The sequence below is a fragment of the Staurois parvus genome, unplaced genomic scaffold (assembly GCF_062004578.1).
Source record: "Staurois parvus isolate SC_StPar_1 unplaced genomic scaffold, SC_StPar_1.0 ptg000723l, whole genome shotgun sequence".
NCBI classification, from domain to species: Eukaryota; Metazoa; Chordata; class Amphibia; order Anura; family Ranidae; genus Staurois; species Staurois parvus.
The window spans coordinates 712,602-732,166 of record NW_028318519.1 but is presented as its reverse complement, the minus strand read 5'-3'; the positions used below and the strand labels follow the sequence as shown (position 1 = coordinate 732,166).

The window sequence follows — 19,565 nt, the reverse complement described above, 5'->3', positions numbered from 1 at the left end:
TTTGGAAAAGTAGCACCCCTAGGATGTTTGTCTCAATTGTGCCAACCAAGGAGTAAGGGAGGGCTGGGAGTGCCAGACCTTGAATCTTATCATGGAGCATGTCTACGCACTAGAATGGCAGATTGGCACATACATGCACAGATGAAGGATTGGGTTGGACTGGAACAGGAGGTTGCGGAAGGACTATTGGTGTCCATACCTTGGTTGCCCGCATCAGCTACTGATAGATGTTTGGCGAAACACCAGCTCATTGGAGCGGTTTTGCTAGGTTTTAGAAAGGTCTGTAGAGCTGGGAAGGTTTCATCTATACCGAGTCCAATGACTCCTGTTGCGGACAATCCGACCTTTCCCCCGGGCTTACAGCCTTCCTTTTGTAAGATTTACATTGAAGCTTCCCTGACCAGAGCTGGAGATTTCTTTCAGAAAAGTAAATTTTGTTCAAGAATGGGTTTAGCCCATAAAGATTCTCCACCATCCTTTCAATGGTGGTCTTACTTACAGATTAGACATTTTCTGCTGGGTTTGTCGTATCGTGAGATGTGTGGTAGGACTCTTACTTTTTTTGAGACTCTTTGCCTGTCCAGGGAACCGTGGAGGCACTTGATCTCCTTGATATATCTTAATTTGCAGCAGGAAGGGTCTGACAATGTGGTCAGACACCTTGGTAAATAGGAGAGAGAATTGGATATATCTTGATTCCAGAGCATAGAGAGCAGGCTCTTAAGACGATACACAATGGTACAGTGAATGCATCGGTGCAGGAACATAATTTTAAAATCCTTACGCATTGGTACAGAACTCCTCACCTCTTGCACAAGATTTACCCGACTATTCCAGATCTCTGTTGGAGATGTCAGCAAGCATCGGGCTCGATGCTCCATATCTGGTGGGAATGTCCTGTACTGAGTATATACTGGCAGAGAGTGCATGATATAATTGTTTGGGTCACCTCCTATCAATTGGACTTTACTCATCTTCAATACTTGCTTCACTGTTCACCTTCGTTGGGTCGGAGATATCATGGATCACTAGCTATGCACTTGATAGTGGCAGCAAGGATGTGCATTCCACGCTATTGGAAAAAGACCTCAGTGCCCTCTCTGAGGGAGTGGTTCCTGAGGACTGACAAGACGATGACAAGAGATGGTGGAGTTGATTGCCACGGCTCATGCTAGATACTCGTCGTATTATAAAACTTGGGCTTGTTGGATACACTTTAAACTTTCTGAGGATTACTGCAAGATGTTTGAGGGATGAATAAATCGTATTTCTGTACCTTTTTGAGGTCCGGTTCTCCTGGAGATGGGCAGCATCTTCCTTGCCAAGATGCATGGCTTGAATGGTTTGGATGAAATCCCCCGGGGCGGTGTTGATCCCTACTCCTCGAATGAAGGTGTGGGAAGTGGATAACCCAATTTGGTCCTATCCCCCACCCCGCTTTTTTTTCTTTTTTTCTCTCTCTTTCCCTTTCTTCTTCTGTGTTCTTCCTTCTCTCTTTCCTGCTCTTTCTATTGTCGGTTTTCTGGTCTGTTTTTCTACTCTATACTTGTTTATTGTTTTAGTATAGCTTGATGATTATAATAAATACATTGATGACTGCTGTCTTCTCTCCGCACCCGTTTCAACAATGGATATTTTTTGCTTTTCAGTCCTTCGATATATCAGTTTTTATTGGTGTGTCATGCTGTTAGTATAACCAAGTGCTTCATGTAACACAAGTAAACTGACAAATTTTTCATAACGAAACCCCGTGGGTTTGATGCTTTTGTATTGTTTATGTCTATTAAATAGCTGGGAACACACTGTTCAAATGTTTTATGTTGAGCCCTTGACTATATGTTTTGTTTAATTTGATATGTCCAGATGGTGCCAGAGTGCCTTATGAGGGAATGATTCTTTCTATTCTAATATGGTTTGTTCTTGCTGCAATTATCCTTTATTGTGTTGTTTTCTATTGTTGATGATTATGATATCGGCTGTAATGATGATCTTGCGGATGTAAGTCTTATTTTCAACAATAAAAATTGATTATGGAAAAAAAACGAAACGACTCACAAGCATAGAAGTTAAAAGCGCTCATCTAGCCACACATCAGTGGCTTAAATATTACAAGATAGGACAGCCTCCAAGGCATGGGGGTGGTGGGCACACTAGGGTCCCTGCGGGCTGACATGTTTCGAGGCTCTGAGGAAGAAGGATATTTCCTCTAAATGCGTCAGCCTGAAGGGACCTCGGTGTGCCCCCCCATGCTTTGGAGACTGTCCTATCTTGTAATATTTGGGCCACAGATGTGTGGCTAGATGAGCGTTCTTAACTTATATGCTTGTGAGCAGGGGTGGACTGACCATTTGGAAACTTGGGCACTGCCCCAGGGCCCGGGGTCAGTAGGGGGCCCCATGAGATGCCCCTGGTACCTTTTTCATAGGCTTTTTTGAGTTTGGGCAAGGACACAGGGGCCCCATGATCCCCTGTTGCCCGGGGGCCCCATGAGTTGTCAGTCCGCCCCTGCTTGTGAGTAGTTTTTTTATCAAATTTATATTAAAAATGTATTGGAAAATGCATTAAATTAAAGCACCTTCTCTTTTTCTGTTGTTCCATGGAACCCTGGTTGAGAAATCCTGCATTAAAGCAAGTTATTCTGCAAAAGTTCATGCCTCTTTGTGGCAGGGATTGGTGTCTATATTATGCACAGTCAATACCTGGGGGATGTTACGCTTACCCCTAACGTAGGTGGTCAGGCACTATAGCTGGCTTCTGTGTTCTTCACCTATAGCAGCCCCCTTTTCCATAACAAAAGCAGGCCTTCTCGGTTGCCCCCAGGGCTTGTACACAATGCTATAGTGCCTGGCCAGAACGGTGCGGCAGGCGCGAACTAAGCACAGCAAACAGTTAGTAGCAGTTGGCAGACAGGCAGACTAGTTCAATGACAGTCCAGGTACAAGGCAGGTACAAGGCAGGCAAGGATCAGAGTAGACAGGGCCTAATCCATAGTCAAAAAGCAGGCAGAGTTCAGAGAGCAGTCAATATCTGCTCCAAGGTCCAAAACAGGGGAATCCAAACACCAGAGCAAGACAGAGAGGAAGCTTGAGCACGTGTAATCAGTGCTATCAAGAGTATGAGACTGCAGGCTTGACTGGTGTAACCCCCCTGGCGGTATTCCTGAGTGTAGCTCGGGGTAAAGTTTCAGTACCACAAGCGGTAACCCCGAGCTACACTCGGGCTTACCATGCGGTGCTGCTCCGGGAACTCTTCTTCACTTACCTTGTCCTGCGCTCCCGCGATGTCCCTCCCGCAGTGTCCCCGGCAATGTCCTCCGGTGTACGCCGGCATCTGTCATCCGGGTTCCATTCCCTGCGACGTTAGGACATACGGGGGACGGAACGGCGGGAAATTTGAAAATGACAAAAAGTCACATTCACTAAATACACTAAAATCACATAGTAAAACATTCCTGTATCAAACCATTTCACATACATTTGTCCCGAGTGCTTTGTCCGGCGCCCTGCCAGCATTTTTACTGTTCTTTCTGCCTGGAAACTGAAAAACGTCCATGGCGTCCAAAAAGCGTCCCTTTAGGTCAAAATCGGTTTTAGACCAGCTAGAGAACAGCGATAGTAAATCAGAACCACTTGCAGAATTGAGTGATAATGATTCGTGGGGAAATTCGTCATCAGACACTGAAAACGATTTTGTGACTTTGCTCAGTGATGTGCGAACTTGGCGCTATATTTCAAATTTCAGTGTTTTTGGTTTGATTATATTATTGAATTAAATTTATTATTATTATATTATTATTTTTTATGATTATTTATTAAATTATAATTTATGATTTCATGTTTCAAATTTTAACATACCCGGGATGTTTACTAGACTCTTGTTCGGACAGATTTCAGTGAGTTATTCCTAAAAATTACAGGCCTACAATAAAAAAAAATACATATTTCCATGCAAAAAAATATACCGCTTTGAGCACAGAAATATGGACATAATCAGACCGCTAGCGAGGCTACCAGTGCAGGTAAGTATGTCTTGGGGTGTGAAGGAAGAAAAAAAAGATCTTCACTTGGGTCTGAAAATCATAAAAGTACTTGCTACCCCCCAAAAAAAAAACTTTCCATATGTGTTAAATGAAAGATGGGGGAGTCAAGGCAATATTATTATTATTATTATTATTATACAGGATTTATATAGCGCCAACAGTTTGCTCAGCGCTGTACATTATAAAAAGCAATATCTAAAAGGAGAGTGGAGGTCTGCTTTAAAGCAAACTGGGTGCTATTGCCTATTGTATGAATGTAGTAGAAGGAAAAAATAAAGCGTGCATATATATGAGCACCCTGTGAGTTAGATCCTTTATCTTTGGCAGAAAACACATCCCCCAAATGTTGCTGTAGCCAGCTAACAGACTTTGCGTTCTTGTTTTAGGAGTTTGATGTTCCTCCTTGGCTCAAGCTTTGAGTATAGAAATATTCTTAGGTTGATATGCATGTTTTGAGATCTACTCACAGAGTTCCAATAATATTTCAAACTGTAAAGGCCATTCCAAAAAGTCTTAATCTTTCATTTCTTGTAGTAGTTAATGGTTGAATTTGAGATGTGTTTTGGATCACTTTCTTGGAAGAGTGAACCCGCCTTAACTTCATTTTTTGTTATTGACTATAGGACGTTACAGCCTCCAGGATTCATTGATACTAAGTAGAATCCATTCTTAACTATACTTGGCTGTTTCCTGTGGCACTGGTTGCCACACAAAGCCAAAGGATAACCAATTCATCTCAATGCCTAAAACGGACCTATTAAAAAGCTTTAAAGAAGAACTCCCTCCAGGAGAACAAGGTGCATCTAGTACTTTGTCTCTTTCCAACACGATGAGCAAGCTGAGCTACTAGGTCAGGCAGGGTGTGCCCCTGCATGGCCTTCTGACAGTGGTTCCTTGACATCTGAAACTTGTCTCGGCTCCAAGTTCATGCCCAAGACAAGCAGCAGCAAAAGGAATGGAAGGGGGGAGGGCGTGTCAGCCTTCTTCTGGGTTTAAGGCATCCATCTTGGGGGAGCCTGTGTCTGAATGGACACAGAGCTCTCTTGAGATTTGGACTGCCATGTTGTTCTATAAATAGCCCCTGTGACGGACGCGAGATCGCTGCCACCAATATGTGACGATCCCATGATCGCTGTCACCAATATGTGATGGGCACGGCGTCAGACCCCAGCCCTTCTCATCAAACTCGTGACCGAAGGACTAGCCAATCTAAAATCGCGCTGTCGCGTGCGTAACAATGCCACACCCAGCTGTACCCAGCACAATGATTTTCCAGCTAATTGGACCACAATCGATGTACCGGCAGCCTGAATGCGATTGTTACTGGGTCAGGTTAATTACGCAATTAACCCTTCACACTGCCACCACCTCCTTTTGTACAGAGAAAGAGGAAACTCGGCAATCTCAGCTATAACACTATAATGATTAAAATAATCGTCTGCATAACGCGGTCACCGCAGGCCGGTTATGCAGAGGGTTAAACAAACACGGTAGCGCTCTTTTAGAGGCAGGAATTTGTAAATTGCAATAAAGAGCTATAGAAACAGTTCAACACTTTCAGAAGGAAAGATTTAATACTAAAAGGTCAACCGGGTGCAATAAAAATATTTACAGAAAAGATGTAACTAAGATATATATATAAATATACAGAGAACAACAGCACAGCAAAGAGATAACAGAGAGAGGTAAAAGGGTTAAGGTACTTGCCAAAGTCCTGGGTTAGCAGATCCAAGTTTCGGAGTGAAAGGGCACGGGTCTCCCCAGGTGGTACTGATGTTAAAATGGGAGATATCTTCAGCTTAGCTCTCTTAGGCCTGACAGCCCATTTTGTAGTTCCCCAGCAGGGGGTGTCTCTGAAGTCAAGGACCAATACCCAGTTTAGGGCGTGGAGGTCTGGGCGTAGCCCCAAACTAGAACCAAAATCTTGTGTAGTTCATATTTTGGCTCATAACTTTTCCTATGCACAAGTGACACTCCACCCACGTGTAGATTATTATGCAGACATGTCTGAGGATTGATTAGATATGAATTATGAAATTATACACTGAATGGTTCACAAGATCTACTTTTCTGCTTCCCTATGTATTCGAGACAAGGTGAGTGACCTACCAAACTGTTTGCCTCCTCCTGGCCAATCTGACGGTATGCCTGGTTTTTATGTAAGTCTCTCATATTCCAAGATATGAGACATATGGGAAAATGGATTTTTAAGAAGGTTATGTGGTTCAATGTCTTTTGAACTCCTGGGAAGGCTGCGTTATCTTTTTACAAGGTGTTAAATTGCATAGGTTCTTTGGACAGAGAATCCCGGCTCCCTTGGGGGTCCTATAGCTCATAGCCCCCCTGCTGGGCTCTGGCCTGTGACACTTTTAACACACGCACACACGCTGCCATATGTCACTGTGCCTCTCAGAGAGGGAGGGGGGAAGAATGAGGGAATAACATGGATACTCTTAACAAAATGGAGGCTGCGTCCTGCCTCTGGTGCGCACGTTCGCGACAGCCCCTACTGAGTCATTTTGGCGCACACGCAGTGTAGATGGTGTATAGACACAGACAAACACCTGCTGGTTAGGAAAAGGTAGGCAAAGCCTTTGGAAAAATCTTTTAGGAAAGGCTCTTGAGGAGAACGGATTGATTAACCACATGCTGCCCAGCCACTGTATAAAAATGGCGGCAGGGCAAAGCAAAAGCATGTTCTAAAACGTGCGTTTTGTAAACAGGTAGGGGGCGCGCGCGAGGCGCACCGCCGCCCTACCTGTCCCGCCGATCACAGCCGCGGATGTCAGTCGCCGGGTCACAGCCGGTCGTTACCGGCTATGTCCTGGCGATCGGCGGCAACCGCTGACAGAGAGCACAGCTGCAGTAGCTGTGCTTTCTGTCAGTTCCTTGACAGCTCCTGACACGCTGATCGGGACAGAAGAGTTTCTCTCTCCCGATCAGCGGTGTTCCCTGCAGTACACACCCCCGCCCCCTAGTAAAACACTCCCCTCACACAGTTAACCCTTTCACTGAATAATAAACTTAACCCCTTCCTCCCCAGTGCCATTAGTACAGTGTCAGTGTTTTTTTTTTGCACTGATCACTGTATTGGTGTCACTGGGGATGTCAGTGACCCCAAGTCAGTACCCCCCAATGTCAGAATGTCCGCCGCAGTCCCGCCATAAGTCGCTGATCACCGCCATAAGTCACTGATCGCTGCCATAAGTCGCTGATCGCCGCCATAAGTCACTGATCGCCGCCATAAGTCGCTGATCGCCGCCATTATTAGTATAAAAAAAAACTAAAAATCCCAGTATCTTTCCCGCCATTTGTAAACGCCATAACTTTCACGTAAACCAATTAATTTACACGTATTGGGTTTTTTTTTTTAGCAAAGACATGTCGCAGAATGCATTTTGGCAGAAATTTATGACTAAATTTGATTTTAAAATTTTTTTTTACTGAACATGTTTTATAGCAAAAAGTCCAAAATATTGTTTTTTTTCCTCAAAATTGTCAGCCTTTTTTTTTATAGCGCAAAAAATAAAAACCGCACAGGCGATCAAATACCACCGAAAGAAAGCTCAATTTGTGGGGAAAAAAAGGATATAAATTTCATTTATGTACCGTATTGCATGACCGTGCAATTGTCCGTTAAACTAGTGCAGCGCTGTATAGCAGAAAAATGGCGTAAATTGCAGTATCTATACCATAGTTTGTAGACGCTATAACTGTCACACAAAGCAATCAATATACACTTATTGGGATTTTTTTTACCAAAAACATGGAGCAGAATACATTTTGGCCTAAATGTATAACCAACTTTGAGTTTACTATATATTTTTTATAGCTGAAAGTAAAAAATATTGTTTTTCTTCAAACTTTTTGGCCTTTTTTTGTTTATAGCGTGAAAAATAAAAAGCGCACAGGTGATCAAATACCACCGAAAGAAAGCTCTATTTGTGTGAAAAAAAGGATGTAAATTTCGTTTGGGTGCAGCATTGCATGACCGCGCAATTATCAGTTGAATTAGTGCAGCACCGAGTAGCAAAAAGAGGCCTGGTCATTAAGGGGGGTAAATCCCCCCTTATAAGGATGGTCCTGCATATTTCCCAGGACACCACCTGGTCTTTGGGGAAGGACCTTTGTGATCAGACAACTAGTCCAACAATCAGGGGCATAGACCACAATTACATTAATTTTAGTTTGAGAGTTTAATTCTCTTTTAATATTTTAGCATTATGTCTCACCTCTACTCCCCCCACCTTAGTTTGCATCAATCACCTTTTCTTATGAAAACTTTGGCACTTATAATGTTTATTGGAAACGTTCTCCGAAAGCCACGTTTTAAAATAATAAAATAATATGCTAAGAGTCAAATAAAACACACCGTGGGTCTACAGTCTCAGTCTGGTTTGGATGGGGGTGTCATAACATAACCGATCATTCCTAGATAACAATCCAAAGCTGAATTGGATGTGACCACTGGCCTGGACGTATTCCGCTTTCCTGATAAATAACTGTATTTCTCATATCCAGAAGATAAAAAGATTAGACAAAAGGAGAATGACCGCTAAATAAATTTTTTTTCCCAGATAAACAATGGAAATTACCTCTTCTATCCTTCCTTCCTCACTCTATTTACATAGACTTGAATTTGATCTTCTCTCGTCTATGTTTTTCTGATTCTGCAAAGATAAAACTTGATATTGTGAATTTTTCAATCTGATGATTGAAATTTTCTTTATATGTATCTAAAGGGCAACTTGGGACATGCATTAAACAATACACTCTTAATGCCATTGAGGAAATGTTGCTTGTGGCTGTGGTTTGTTCATAAAGTTGTGCTCAAAAGTGTGCATACCCCTGGTAGAAATCATGACATTTTGGCATTCATATTGAAAATATATGACAGATTATGCCAAAAATTGTCTTTTATTTAAGAATAGTGATCATATGAAGCCATTTATTATCACATAGTTGTTCGGCTCATTTTTAAATCATAATGATAACAGAAATCACCCAAATGGCCCGGATCAAATGTTTCCATCCCCTGGAATGTTTGGCCTTGGTACAGACACACAAGGTGACACACACAGATTAAAATGCCAATTAGAGGTTAATTGTAAGGGACCACCTGACAGCACCTCTAGCAACACACTGGTCAGGCTTCCCCGGAGCGCGGCGTCTAAGTTCCGGATCACTTGTTCACCAGGGCCCTTGATGGTGGGGATGGACTTGGAGCGCTCCGAGACCAGGTCGCGACTACCGGGTATACCCACCAGTGGTAGAGGAGTCTGCCAGAGAGTCTGATGTGAGGAGACCGGGGGCTCCCAGTGAGATGGATGGATGGACGGATGAATGGATGAGCTAAAGCTAGGTCAGACAAGCCGAGTCGGTAGCCGGGGGGTCGGTGCGGTACAAAGCAGCAGGCAAAGAATGGTCGGGTCACACGCCAGGTCAGTAACAGGAGATCAGATCTATATTGGGACATTCAGGAGCGAGGTCAGGCAAGCCAAGGGTCAGGACAGGAGAAGGCAGCAAAGGTCAGACAATCCGGGTCAATAGTACTCACAATCACAGGTTTCAGGGAACAGGAATCACAGGAAGACCATTCGGCAACCAGTGACAGCACAGGGGGATTTAAATATCGCGCCCTGCGCTGTCATTGGTGCCAGGTGCACACCCGCGAACGCCAGTGCGCATGTGCGAACTCCGTCACCGCGGCAGGCCGGGACCTAGCGCCCGCATCCCTGCATGAGAAGGCCTAATGCGCATGTGCCGGGACCAGCGCCGCGGCGATCCCTGACATTAATTGTCCACATCTGTGTTTTTTTAAATTGGAATTAGTCTCTGTGTATAAATAGTCAATGAGCTAGTTAGGTCCCATGTGGATGCACTGAGCAGGTTATATACTGAGCCATTGGGAGCAGAAAAGAACTGTCAAAAGACCTGCGTAACAAGGTAGTAACAAGGTAATAATCAAATTTTATAAAGAGGGAAAAAAAGGATCTAAAAGGATATCTAAAGCCTTGAATATGCCTGTCAGTACTGTTCAATCACTTAATAAGAAGTGGAAAATTTGGGGATTTCTTGATACCAAGCCATGGTCAGGTACATTATGAAAGATTGCAGCCACAACTGCCATAATTGTTTGGGAAACAAGGAAGAACCCATAGGTAACCTCAGGCGAAATACAGGCTGCTCTGGAAAAAGATGTTGTTGTTCCAGGGAGCACAATTTGATGAAAATGAGCTACATGGTCATGTTGCCAGAAAGAAGCCTTACTGCTCCAATGCCACAAAAAAGCCCAGTTACAATATGCCTGACAACACCTTGACATGCCTCACAGCTTCTGGCACACTGTACTCTGGAGTGACAAGACCAAAATAGAGTTTTATGGTCACACCCATAAGCCCTATGTTTGGAGAGGGGTCAACAAGACCTAAAGCGACAAGAATGCCATCCCCACTGTGTAGCATGGTGGTGGCTCACTGATGTTTTGTGGCGTGTGAGCTCTAAAGGCACAGAGAGTCTTGTGAAAATTGATGGCAAGATGAATGCAGTATGTTATCAGAAAATATTGGTAAACAATTTGGATTCTTCTGCATGAAAGCTGTGCATGGGACACTCTTGGACTTTCCAACACGACAATGACCCTAAGCACAAGGCCAAGTTGACCCTCCAGTGGTTACAGCAGAAAAAGGTGAAGGTTATGGAGTGGCCATCACAGTCTCCTGACCTTAATATCATCGAGCCACTATGGGGAGATCTCAAACATACGGTTCATGCAAGAAAGATTTTTCGTGACCTGGAGGCATTTTGCCAAGACGAATAGACAGCTATACCACCTGCAAGAATTGCAGCCTCATAGACAATTATGACAAAATACTGCATACTGTCATTGATGCTAAAGGGAGCAATACACAGTATTAAGAACTAAGGGGATGCAGACTTTTGAACAGGGGGCATTTCATTTGTTTACTTGTTTTGTTTTATGATTGTGCCATTCTGTTATGACCTAAAGTTGAATATGAATCCCATAGGAGATAAAAGAAATGTGTTTTGCTACTCATGCATGTTTTTAAAAAAAAATGGTATCAATTCTCCAAGGGTAATCACATTTTTGAGCACAACTGTACAGGAACGTCCACGTCGTTCACCTTTAAGAGTATTGTTAATGAGCACAAAACCAGAAAAAAAATCCTCTGGAATTTGTCTTTAAGTCATGTCTTCTCTTTTCATTTTCTACATAGAGCCAGCGAACCACAATGGACAATAAAGCCATGTATCTCCATACATTTGATGAGAAAGAGAATGGATCCGTGTTCGAAGAGACCTTTGATGGGAAAAACCTCTCCAAGATGAACCTGTGTGATGGATGTAAGTACTGGTTTCCTTGTGTTCACTGAAATATCTAAAGCCACCACATTCCCTTTGCATAGAGAAGGGGAGTGTTAGAACCTCTAGCAGTTTTTTGGCTTTGCCATCTGTGTTCCATTGGGCGAATTTTCATTTACTTCCTGTCCTATGGACACAAAAGGAAGTGAGAGGAAATCTATTTAAAGCGAAGGGGAATCCTCTACTACACAGTTGTCCAAGGAACGGGTATCCCATTGAAAGAATTCCTCTCTATTCCTTTTATGCCTAATGGTGGGTGCTTGAAGTGGAAAAATGGTGCATTCCAAGGTGTCCGCCAGATAAAATTGAGAGACGGGACAGCTCTGATAAAGAACACTGTTCTGAGTTATGTCTGCCAAGGTAGGAAAACATTAGAGGATAATTGAAAATGCAACCTTCCATTAAGGCTTGTGGAGAATATGCCTGTCTCTATGCAGTGGAAAGAGGGGGTCACTCGTGATGCCCTGTGGAGCCCAATCCTTGACACAAGGATAGTGTGGAACCTGAAGTGGGGCTCAAAAAAGACCATCATTTGGCTATGTGGCAGAGGTACCAATGGGTGAATGGAGCGATGGGGGGTGGTGCCATTGTTCTGATATTATATGATAATTTTATACAAACTTATGCATGTTGTGCTTTAATCTGGTCTCCAGATTCCCCCTCAGTCTTGCACAGTTGTACAGGCTCCTCTTATGTAAAGAAATTGCTTACTGTGATTTCACTGCACACTGTGAGCTTTTCACCATGTGCATTAAATGCTCTAAATCAGATAGAGCCCTCCTCATTTCCTGGCTGGAGGATGGTCATAGTCATCTAGTCTTCCCTCCCAGACTAAGGTATATATTTAAAAAGGAAAAGTTTCATTTTAAAAAAGTCATTAGCATGTAACTATTAGGGGGGCAGGAGGGGCAAGATTAAACTACAGCTTGAAAAGTGTACCTAATAAATTAGACCAATTATGGGGATGCAGGCAGGAAGCACTGTACACCAGGAAGCCGAAACCACAGTGGAACGCAGCTGCTGGACCAGAACTGACATCACATATCACATGGGTCTGACAGGGGCATGGCTACGCGTTTCAGAACAACAACGCTCCTTTCTCAAGCCTCACAGTTAGGCAGGCTTGAGAAAGGAACGCTAATGCTCTGGAATGTGTAGCCAAACTTCCTATTATGCCCATCCAATTTGTGACGTCAGTTCTGGTCCAGCAGCTGAGTTCCACCATAGCTTTGGTTTTCTGGTGTTCGGCGCTTTGTGCCTGCATCCCTGTACTTGTTACATTGGACTAATTGGGCACAGGCCGTCAACCCAGAAGGATGCTGCTTTCCTTGTTCCATGTTGGATGTGTTTCATTATATGGGATTTTTGTGAGTTGCCAATTGTTTTTTACCTAATAAAGCACTGTACATGCAACACTTTTTTGCATAAGTAGTATATTTACTTTTCAGACACATAACAACAGGCCATAAGAATGGTAACAACTTTTCCGTAAAATCGTAAGGTAAAATACATCAGTCCATCAGACAGTGGGAGAGAAATGGGGTACTCACAACCTGTCCTATGTCTCTAGCTCAGATTCCTGTTTGGTAAGGAAGAAAAGTCCTCCACAGCCCCTTCCCCAAAGAGGAGAGCACCCTACCAACCCCTCAACCCCTCAGCTGCCTTCGCCTTTCTGTGGTGCCAGTAAGTCTCTCTTACTAAGCTCCTCCTAAGTTATAAAGAGGCATCACAGGTTACTATTCAGCCTAGAGGAAGGAGCAACCCTTAATTGTACAAATGAGAAGCAGAGCGAGGAAGTCTGCCACAGTGTGACCAAGCATCTTTTAAACAAAAAGGCAAACACTCTCTGTCCAGAAGGACATCATGAAGGTGTTAAAGTGAGCATTTGTTGCATTAGATGTTGGCAATCTAATCTTATATGATGATTGCAGATCTGCTGGCTACATTAGGTGTGGATCCAACAGCTTCAAGAATTCTAGTGCAAATCTCAACTTTCCAAAAAGTTCTGCACGGCCATGGTGGACATCTCTCAACAGTTCAGGCAGCCGTCATTGCATCATTTGGTGGCTGTAAAGGTGCAATGAAAGCTAGCCAGTAAGGCTTACAGGAGTCAGATAGTGCTTTAGATTTATCTATGAGCTTAGCTTGTTAACTTTTCCCAACTGGTATGTAAAGGTTTAGTTTTCGAGACCTAGCAAGTTAGTTACTGCATGTCTATTCCAGGTCAGTGACTAAAAATGACAGCCCTGGAACCTGCATATTTAAAAACATCAGACAAAATCCTGCCAATGCAGCTTCCATACTTCTAGGCTTTCCAGTTAATAACAGGTTCTCTTGAACTTCACACCTGAGCATGTCTTGCTGTGTTTCTCTGTAGTTTATGAGGTTCTTCTTCCACATACCACAAACTGACAAAAAACAGTCTTGCTGCTTAGCTAAGCCGTTTTGAGTTACACAGTCCTTCATTTGAAGTGTTCTGCCCACTCCATTAGACATTTGAGGTCAGTGAATGTGTGAAGATCACGGCTTGTGCCAAGGACTGAACTCTCATGCTCAGACAGAACTCAGCAAGGGACTTTGAGAGCTGTGTTCCCTGGAAGGAACATGGCATATCTTAGCCATGGCCGGGCAGCTGAAGAAGGCTATGCTGGTGTAAGACAACATACCAGCACCCACCATGTCTGCCATATGGGAAAACAGAGGGATCAGGTCTGGTGTAAACATCTCCTAGGCCAAGACTGTCTGATGTAACAGTTATTTTTACTTTGGTTCCTACTGGTGACCTCATACTGGAGTTATGCTTTTTTTTTGCATTTTAAAGAGACTTTGAAACCTGCAAGAAATTTCATTTCTATAGCACCAACATACTCCAGAGCCTTGAGTTTACTCTCTTAGGACTCATTTACACCTGCTTCAATTGCAATACACATTAAAGTGCCTAGCACTTTGACATGCCCTGTGTGTGTTGATTTTCGAATTTGTTTCAGAGGGGCCCAGTAGAACCCCAGCTCAGTGATACTCCCACCCCGCATATTCTTAGCTCATAAGTACCCCTGTTCAGCAGATCTCCTGCTCATTGGTATCTTGATTAGCAGATCCCCAACTTATTAGTACCCTTGGTCAGCAGATCCCCTGCTCATTAGTACTACATTAGTACTACATGTTCTGCTAATCCTTGGCTCAGTAGTAACCTCCAGCTCTGCTGATCCCCCACTCAGTAGTAACCACCAGCTATGCTCATCCTCTGGTTTGCTGAACCTCCTCTCTCTCTGGTCCCTGCCCACCTCCCTCTATATTGCTCTAACGCTGCACACTGTGAGTAAGATTGCTAGGTTCCCCTACTCTAGTCCCCCAGCTCTGCTGATCCTCTGCCGCACAGTCTTCTCTCTCCAGTTCCCGCTCACCTTCTGCTATAGAATTCCCACTTTGCACAACAAGTGTGCTGTCTGCTACTTGACCCCGCTCACCTTCCTGCTGCTCCACACTGTACACCAGATGTGATGTCTGCATCAGACTCTTCCAGAATATACACAAAGGAACTGAACTGGAAATGAATGCTAATTACATCTTTCAGGTTTTATTGTTGTTTTCCCAGTGCATTCTGGGATATCTCATACCTGCTGTCAGGAGCAGCCGCGACGTGTGGCTCGGCGCAGGCGCAGTGTGCTGGTTCACGCTGGTGTATGGGCACTAGGTCCTGGCCGGCCGCAGCGGAGACGGAACTCGTGCATGCTCACTCAGAGCCGCGGGTGCGCGCCTGGCACCAATGACAGCGCAGGGCGCGGTATTTCAATCCGCCCTGCGCTGACATGAATTGCCGTTTGGTCTCTCTGTGTTCCTGATCCTGTGTACTCGTTATTCTGATTGTTGCTGACCCGGATTGTCCCTGACTGTGCTGTATTCTCCTGCTCTGACCCCTGGCTCACCTTACCTCTCTCCTGGATGCCCCCTATTGGATCTGATCTGCTGTTACTGACCTGGCGTGTGACCTGACCATTCTCTGCCCACTGCCTTGTACTACGCTGTTCCCACGGCTACCGACTTGGCTTGTCTGACCACGTTACTGCTCATCCATCCATCCACCTTGCTCTGGCACATCCGCCTCTTCACATCAGGCTCTCACCCTACAGATACCTCTGGTGGATCCCTCTACCACGGGTAGGTGTACTCGGAGGCCGCGACCTGGTCTCGGTCTGCTCCAAGTCCATCCCCACCATCAGGGACCCTGGTGAACAAGCAGACCGGGACTTAGACTCCGCGCTCTGGGGAATCCTAACCGGTGGGTTGCTAGAGGTACTTTACACCTGCAATATCTCCAAAACAGAGAGAAGCAAAAACTGAATAAAAGCCTCTCAAATGCTGCAGGTGCTGTAAGTGAGCTTTGTCATAGACTTCTATGGAGGCTTTGGAGATGCCTTGAAGCACCAAGAAATCAACATGGGGTATCATTTTCTATGTCAAGCAAAGCAAAGCCAAAGCAACGTGTAGACAGGACAGTAAGCTTACCATTTTATTTAATGACAGATGCTTTGACTGGCATTCAGAGTGGTTTTGTAGTGCTACCCTCTTGAGTGCCACTGTGTTTCTAGGTCACCCTAAGCTACGCACAGACAGGCAGCACACATTTTCCACACTTGCATCCACAGTCCGTGAACAGTCCGTGAGCTCGGTTTTTGTTATTTTATTAGGGAAAGTAATTGGGTAAGGTAATAGGGATTATGGAATGCCCAACTTGACTGAATTAATGAAAGGGGACAACTTCTTTCCTATTTACAGAAAAAGGTCCTGGACTGTTATTTCCCTTAAAAGCTGTGAATTATTATGGATCATTAGCAACAGCCCCTACAGGCTTTGGACTCTCAGTCCCCTCTGAAAGTTAGATTAGCTTGTTGCAAACTACATACAGAGATGTCTCCTTTCCCATGTAAAACTGCTTCTGGCTCCACAGCCTGTAGACACGACCAGCCCTCCTGGCTGCTCTGGAGATCACCCAACATGAGGCTGAAGGATTATGCACAATTTTGTCCTTTGAAATCTTGCTACATGTGGCAGTCTCTCCCCTTGTAAATCCCTGGGTGTGCTGATGTACTCATTCTGTCCTCCTTGCTCCCAGGCCTTGATCTTGTTCATGCTGTTATCCTGAATGGACCCTCCTGAGCCAGCCCAAGCCAAACCTGGAGGCCAACCACACTAGAGAGGAAGATGAAAGAGAGAGCGCACAAACCTTGCACATTACCTCAATAAATAGTGACTAATTTTATTAAATTTACTAAACAGGCTGAACTTCTGTAATACTGACACACAGTGGCTGAATATCTCCTTCCCATGGGAACTCTGCCATACTGAAGTTTCTATCTGCCAAACCCAGCTCTGATGAAGAAGGGAGCACCCTTCGAAACGCGTTAGCCTTCATCCCCCCCCTGTTTTATTTACCTGTAACCCTGTTTGGATTATGGTTACTTATGCCTGTTATACAATTATTTTGTGAGTATATTTCCATATTAATAAAATTAGTCACTATTTATTGAGGTAATGCGCAAGGTTTGTGCGCTCTTTCTTTCATCTTCCTCTACAGTTTTATTAAGCTTCCCCAGCTTCATGATAGAGCTGCACAACCTCTGATCACCAGCTGATGAACACACAACACGCTGCTTGTCACTAACGCCTGTTTGATCTGAGTCCTTGAGCGTAGGAGATAATGGATCTCTGGCCAACCACACTTGACCTAGGGGACCCCTCTCAGGCCACCAACAGTCTCCTCAGCACTCCATCTTCCACCTGACTCCCCTTTCAGCCTGAGTCTCCCATATTTATTGGTTGGTCTTACCGCTCTACCAGGGCCTCCAAACATGGGATTGGATAGACCTCCATAAACATGCAGATTAGGTCACCACCCCTTCTGACCACTGGCTTCTGGAAGGTTCCATGGTCCTCCAGAACTAGGTGGAGGTGATAGAATTCCAACCTGACCTGCAGTAACCTGGTCTAATTACAGACTCACACAGTTGCCATAAGTCAAACACAATGAATGTACCTACACTACCCTAGTAGCACACTAGAAGGTGCTATATTTTAAAAAAGTGTGTCCAATGCCATGTTTTGAAGCATGTGTAAACAAGCCCTTATGGGTCTATGTACATTAGTATCAACCAGGCAAAAGCCTTAATCATTTTTGGAACCAAGATTCTGCCTTTGCAGGACAAAACAACTAATCACCTATAGCCCATCTCTAGGCTAGTTTGCTACCCCCCCCCCCCCCTCATTCATAAATATTTAAAAAAAAACTTCTAACCCACTTCTTTGCTTATCTGTCCACTGTTACTTGTCCTTCGCTGGTGCCTCTTCCAGGAGTGGAGACTGGTGATCCAGTTCTACAGCTTGTACCTGCATCAACCAGTCTCTACCATTATGACATTATGCCACTGCAGTTCTGGAACATGGGAGGGCCAATGGGGTGAGTCTGCCATCACCCAAAAAACAATGTGCATATCATAACATCACTGCCCCTCCTTCCCACCTCATCCAATCTATTTAAAAAAAAATAAATACAAGGCACTTTATGAATGGTGACAGTGTGGAGCAAGTGACCCCCTGTGGTTAGTGTGCAGTGGGGTGGGCCTGCAGGATTACAGTAGACCAAAATATGAATCATTGACATTTCTGCCAAACACTGCTTACAGAAAACTGTGCGCACTTCTACTTACATACACACACCTTACAGTTGACAGAGCTATTTGATACAGATCCAACATTTTTTGGCATTCATGAGCCGATGACACAACATTCAGTTGGAGTATTTCAGCTGACTATCAGCATTAGGATAAAATGCCTTCAGATGGATCAAAAACATTAAAAAAATCCAGATACTGCAAAAAAAAATCATATCAAACGTTTCCTGAAAGAGAATAGTCATTATGATCACCTCTCTGGTGTCCCTTGCCTCCCACTACCCCTCTATTCCCTACAATATAAGAGGTATTAAACTCCCCTCTCCATTGTAAATTGTCACCTACCACCCATTCATTCTCTGTTATAGATGAGGTAATATACTCAACTCTCAAGAGTCCCAACTCTCCTACCTTCCCTCCTGTCCCTGTTATAGAAGAAGTATTATACTCAACTATCTAGAGCCCTAAGTCTCCTACCTTTCCTCCAATCCCTGTTATAGAAAAGATATTATACTCAACTAACTATAGTCCCAAGTCTCTTACCTTCCCTCCAGTCCCTGTTATAGAAGAGGTATTATACTCAACTATCTATAGTCCCAAGTCTCTTACCTTCCCTCCAGTCCCTGTTATAGAAGAGGTATTATACTCAACTATCTATAGTCCCAAGTCTCTTACCTTCCCTCCAGTCCCTGTTATAGAAGAGGTATTATACTCAACTATCTATAGTCCCAAGTCTCTTACCTTCCCTACAGTCCCTGTTATAGAAGAGGTATTATACTCAACTATCTTTAGTCCCAAGTCTCTTACCTTCCCTCCAGTCCCTGTTATGGAAGAGGTATTATACTCAACTCTCTAGAGTGCCAAGTCTCCTACCTTCCCTCCAGTCCCTGTTATAGAAGAGGTATTATACTCAATTATCTATAGTTCCAAGTCTCCTACCTTCCCTCCAGTCCCTGTTATAGAAGAGGTATTTTACATAACTCTCTAGAGTCCCAAGTCTCCTTCCATCCTTCCAGTCCCTGTAATAGAGTTGGTATACTCTAATATTCCCTGCTTTAAGATCCCGTGCCTTCCAACCCCTGTGGAAGCCTTTATTATTTGTATGCTTGGGTCCAGAGAAAGGGGAGTGCCTGATGTAGGGGATCTTGTCTCTTTGGAACAGTCATCATTTGGATAAACTTTGCAGCAATACATGGGATAATTAATGTGCTTGCAACAATTGCTGGATGGATTTACCATGCATGAACATTCACAGATTGGTGCTGCCATCTAATAATTTTAGTATTTGCAGATGTACCCTGTCACCGGTTCCCCAGGTTTCCTTCCTAAGACCACCTCTGGTCAGTCCTGACCACTGCAGACCGGGAACATCCCACAAGAGCTGCAGTTTTGGAGATGCTCTGACCCAGTCATACATCCAGGGGCGGACTGACCATTTGGAGATGCCCCTGGTACCTTTTTCATAGGCTTTTTTG

At 44.1% G+C, this 19,565-nt stretch overlaps 1 protein-coding gene across 1 annotated transcript in view; it reads left to right on the top strand.

Annotated features, from left to right (window-relative positions):
• SCARA5 (scavenger receptor class A member 5) overlaps positions 1–19,565 on the top strand; it is a 537,618-nt gene that overhangs the window by 16,469 nt on the left and 501,584 nt on the right. The window contains exon 2 of the mRNA XM_089653868.1: positions 11,278–11,404. Coding sequence (XP_089509994.1) covers positions 11,293–11,404 — 112 coding nt within the window. The 5' untranslated portion in view covers positions 11,278–11,292. The remainder of the gene's footprint in view (positions 1–11,277; positions 11,405–19,565) is intronic.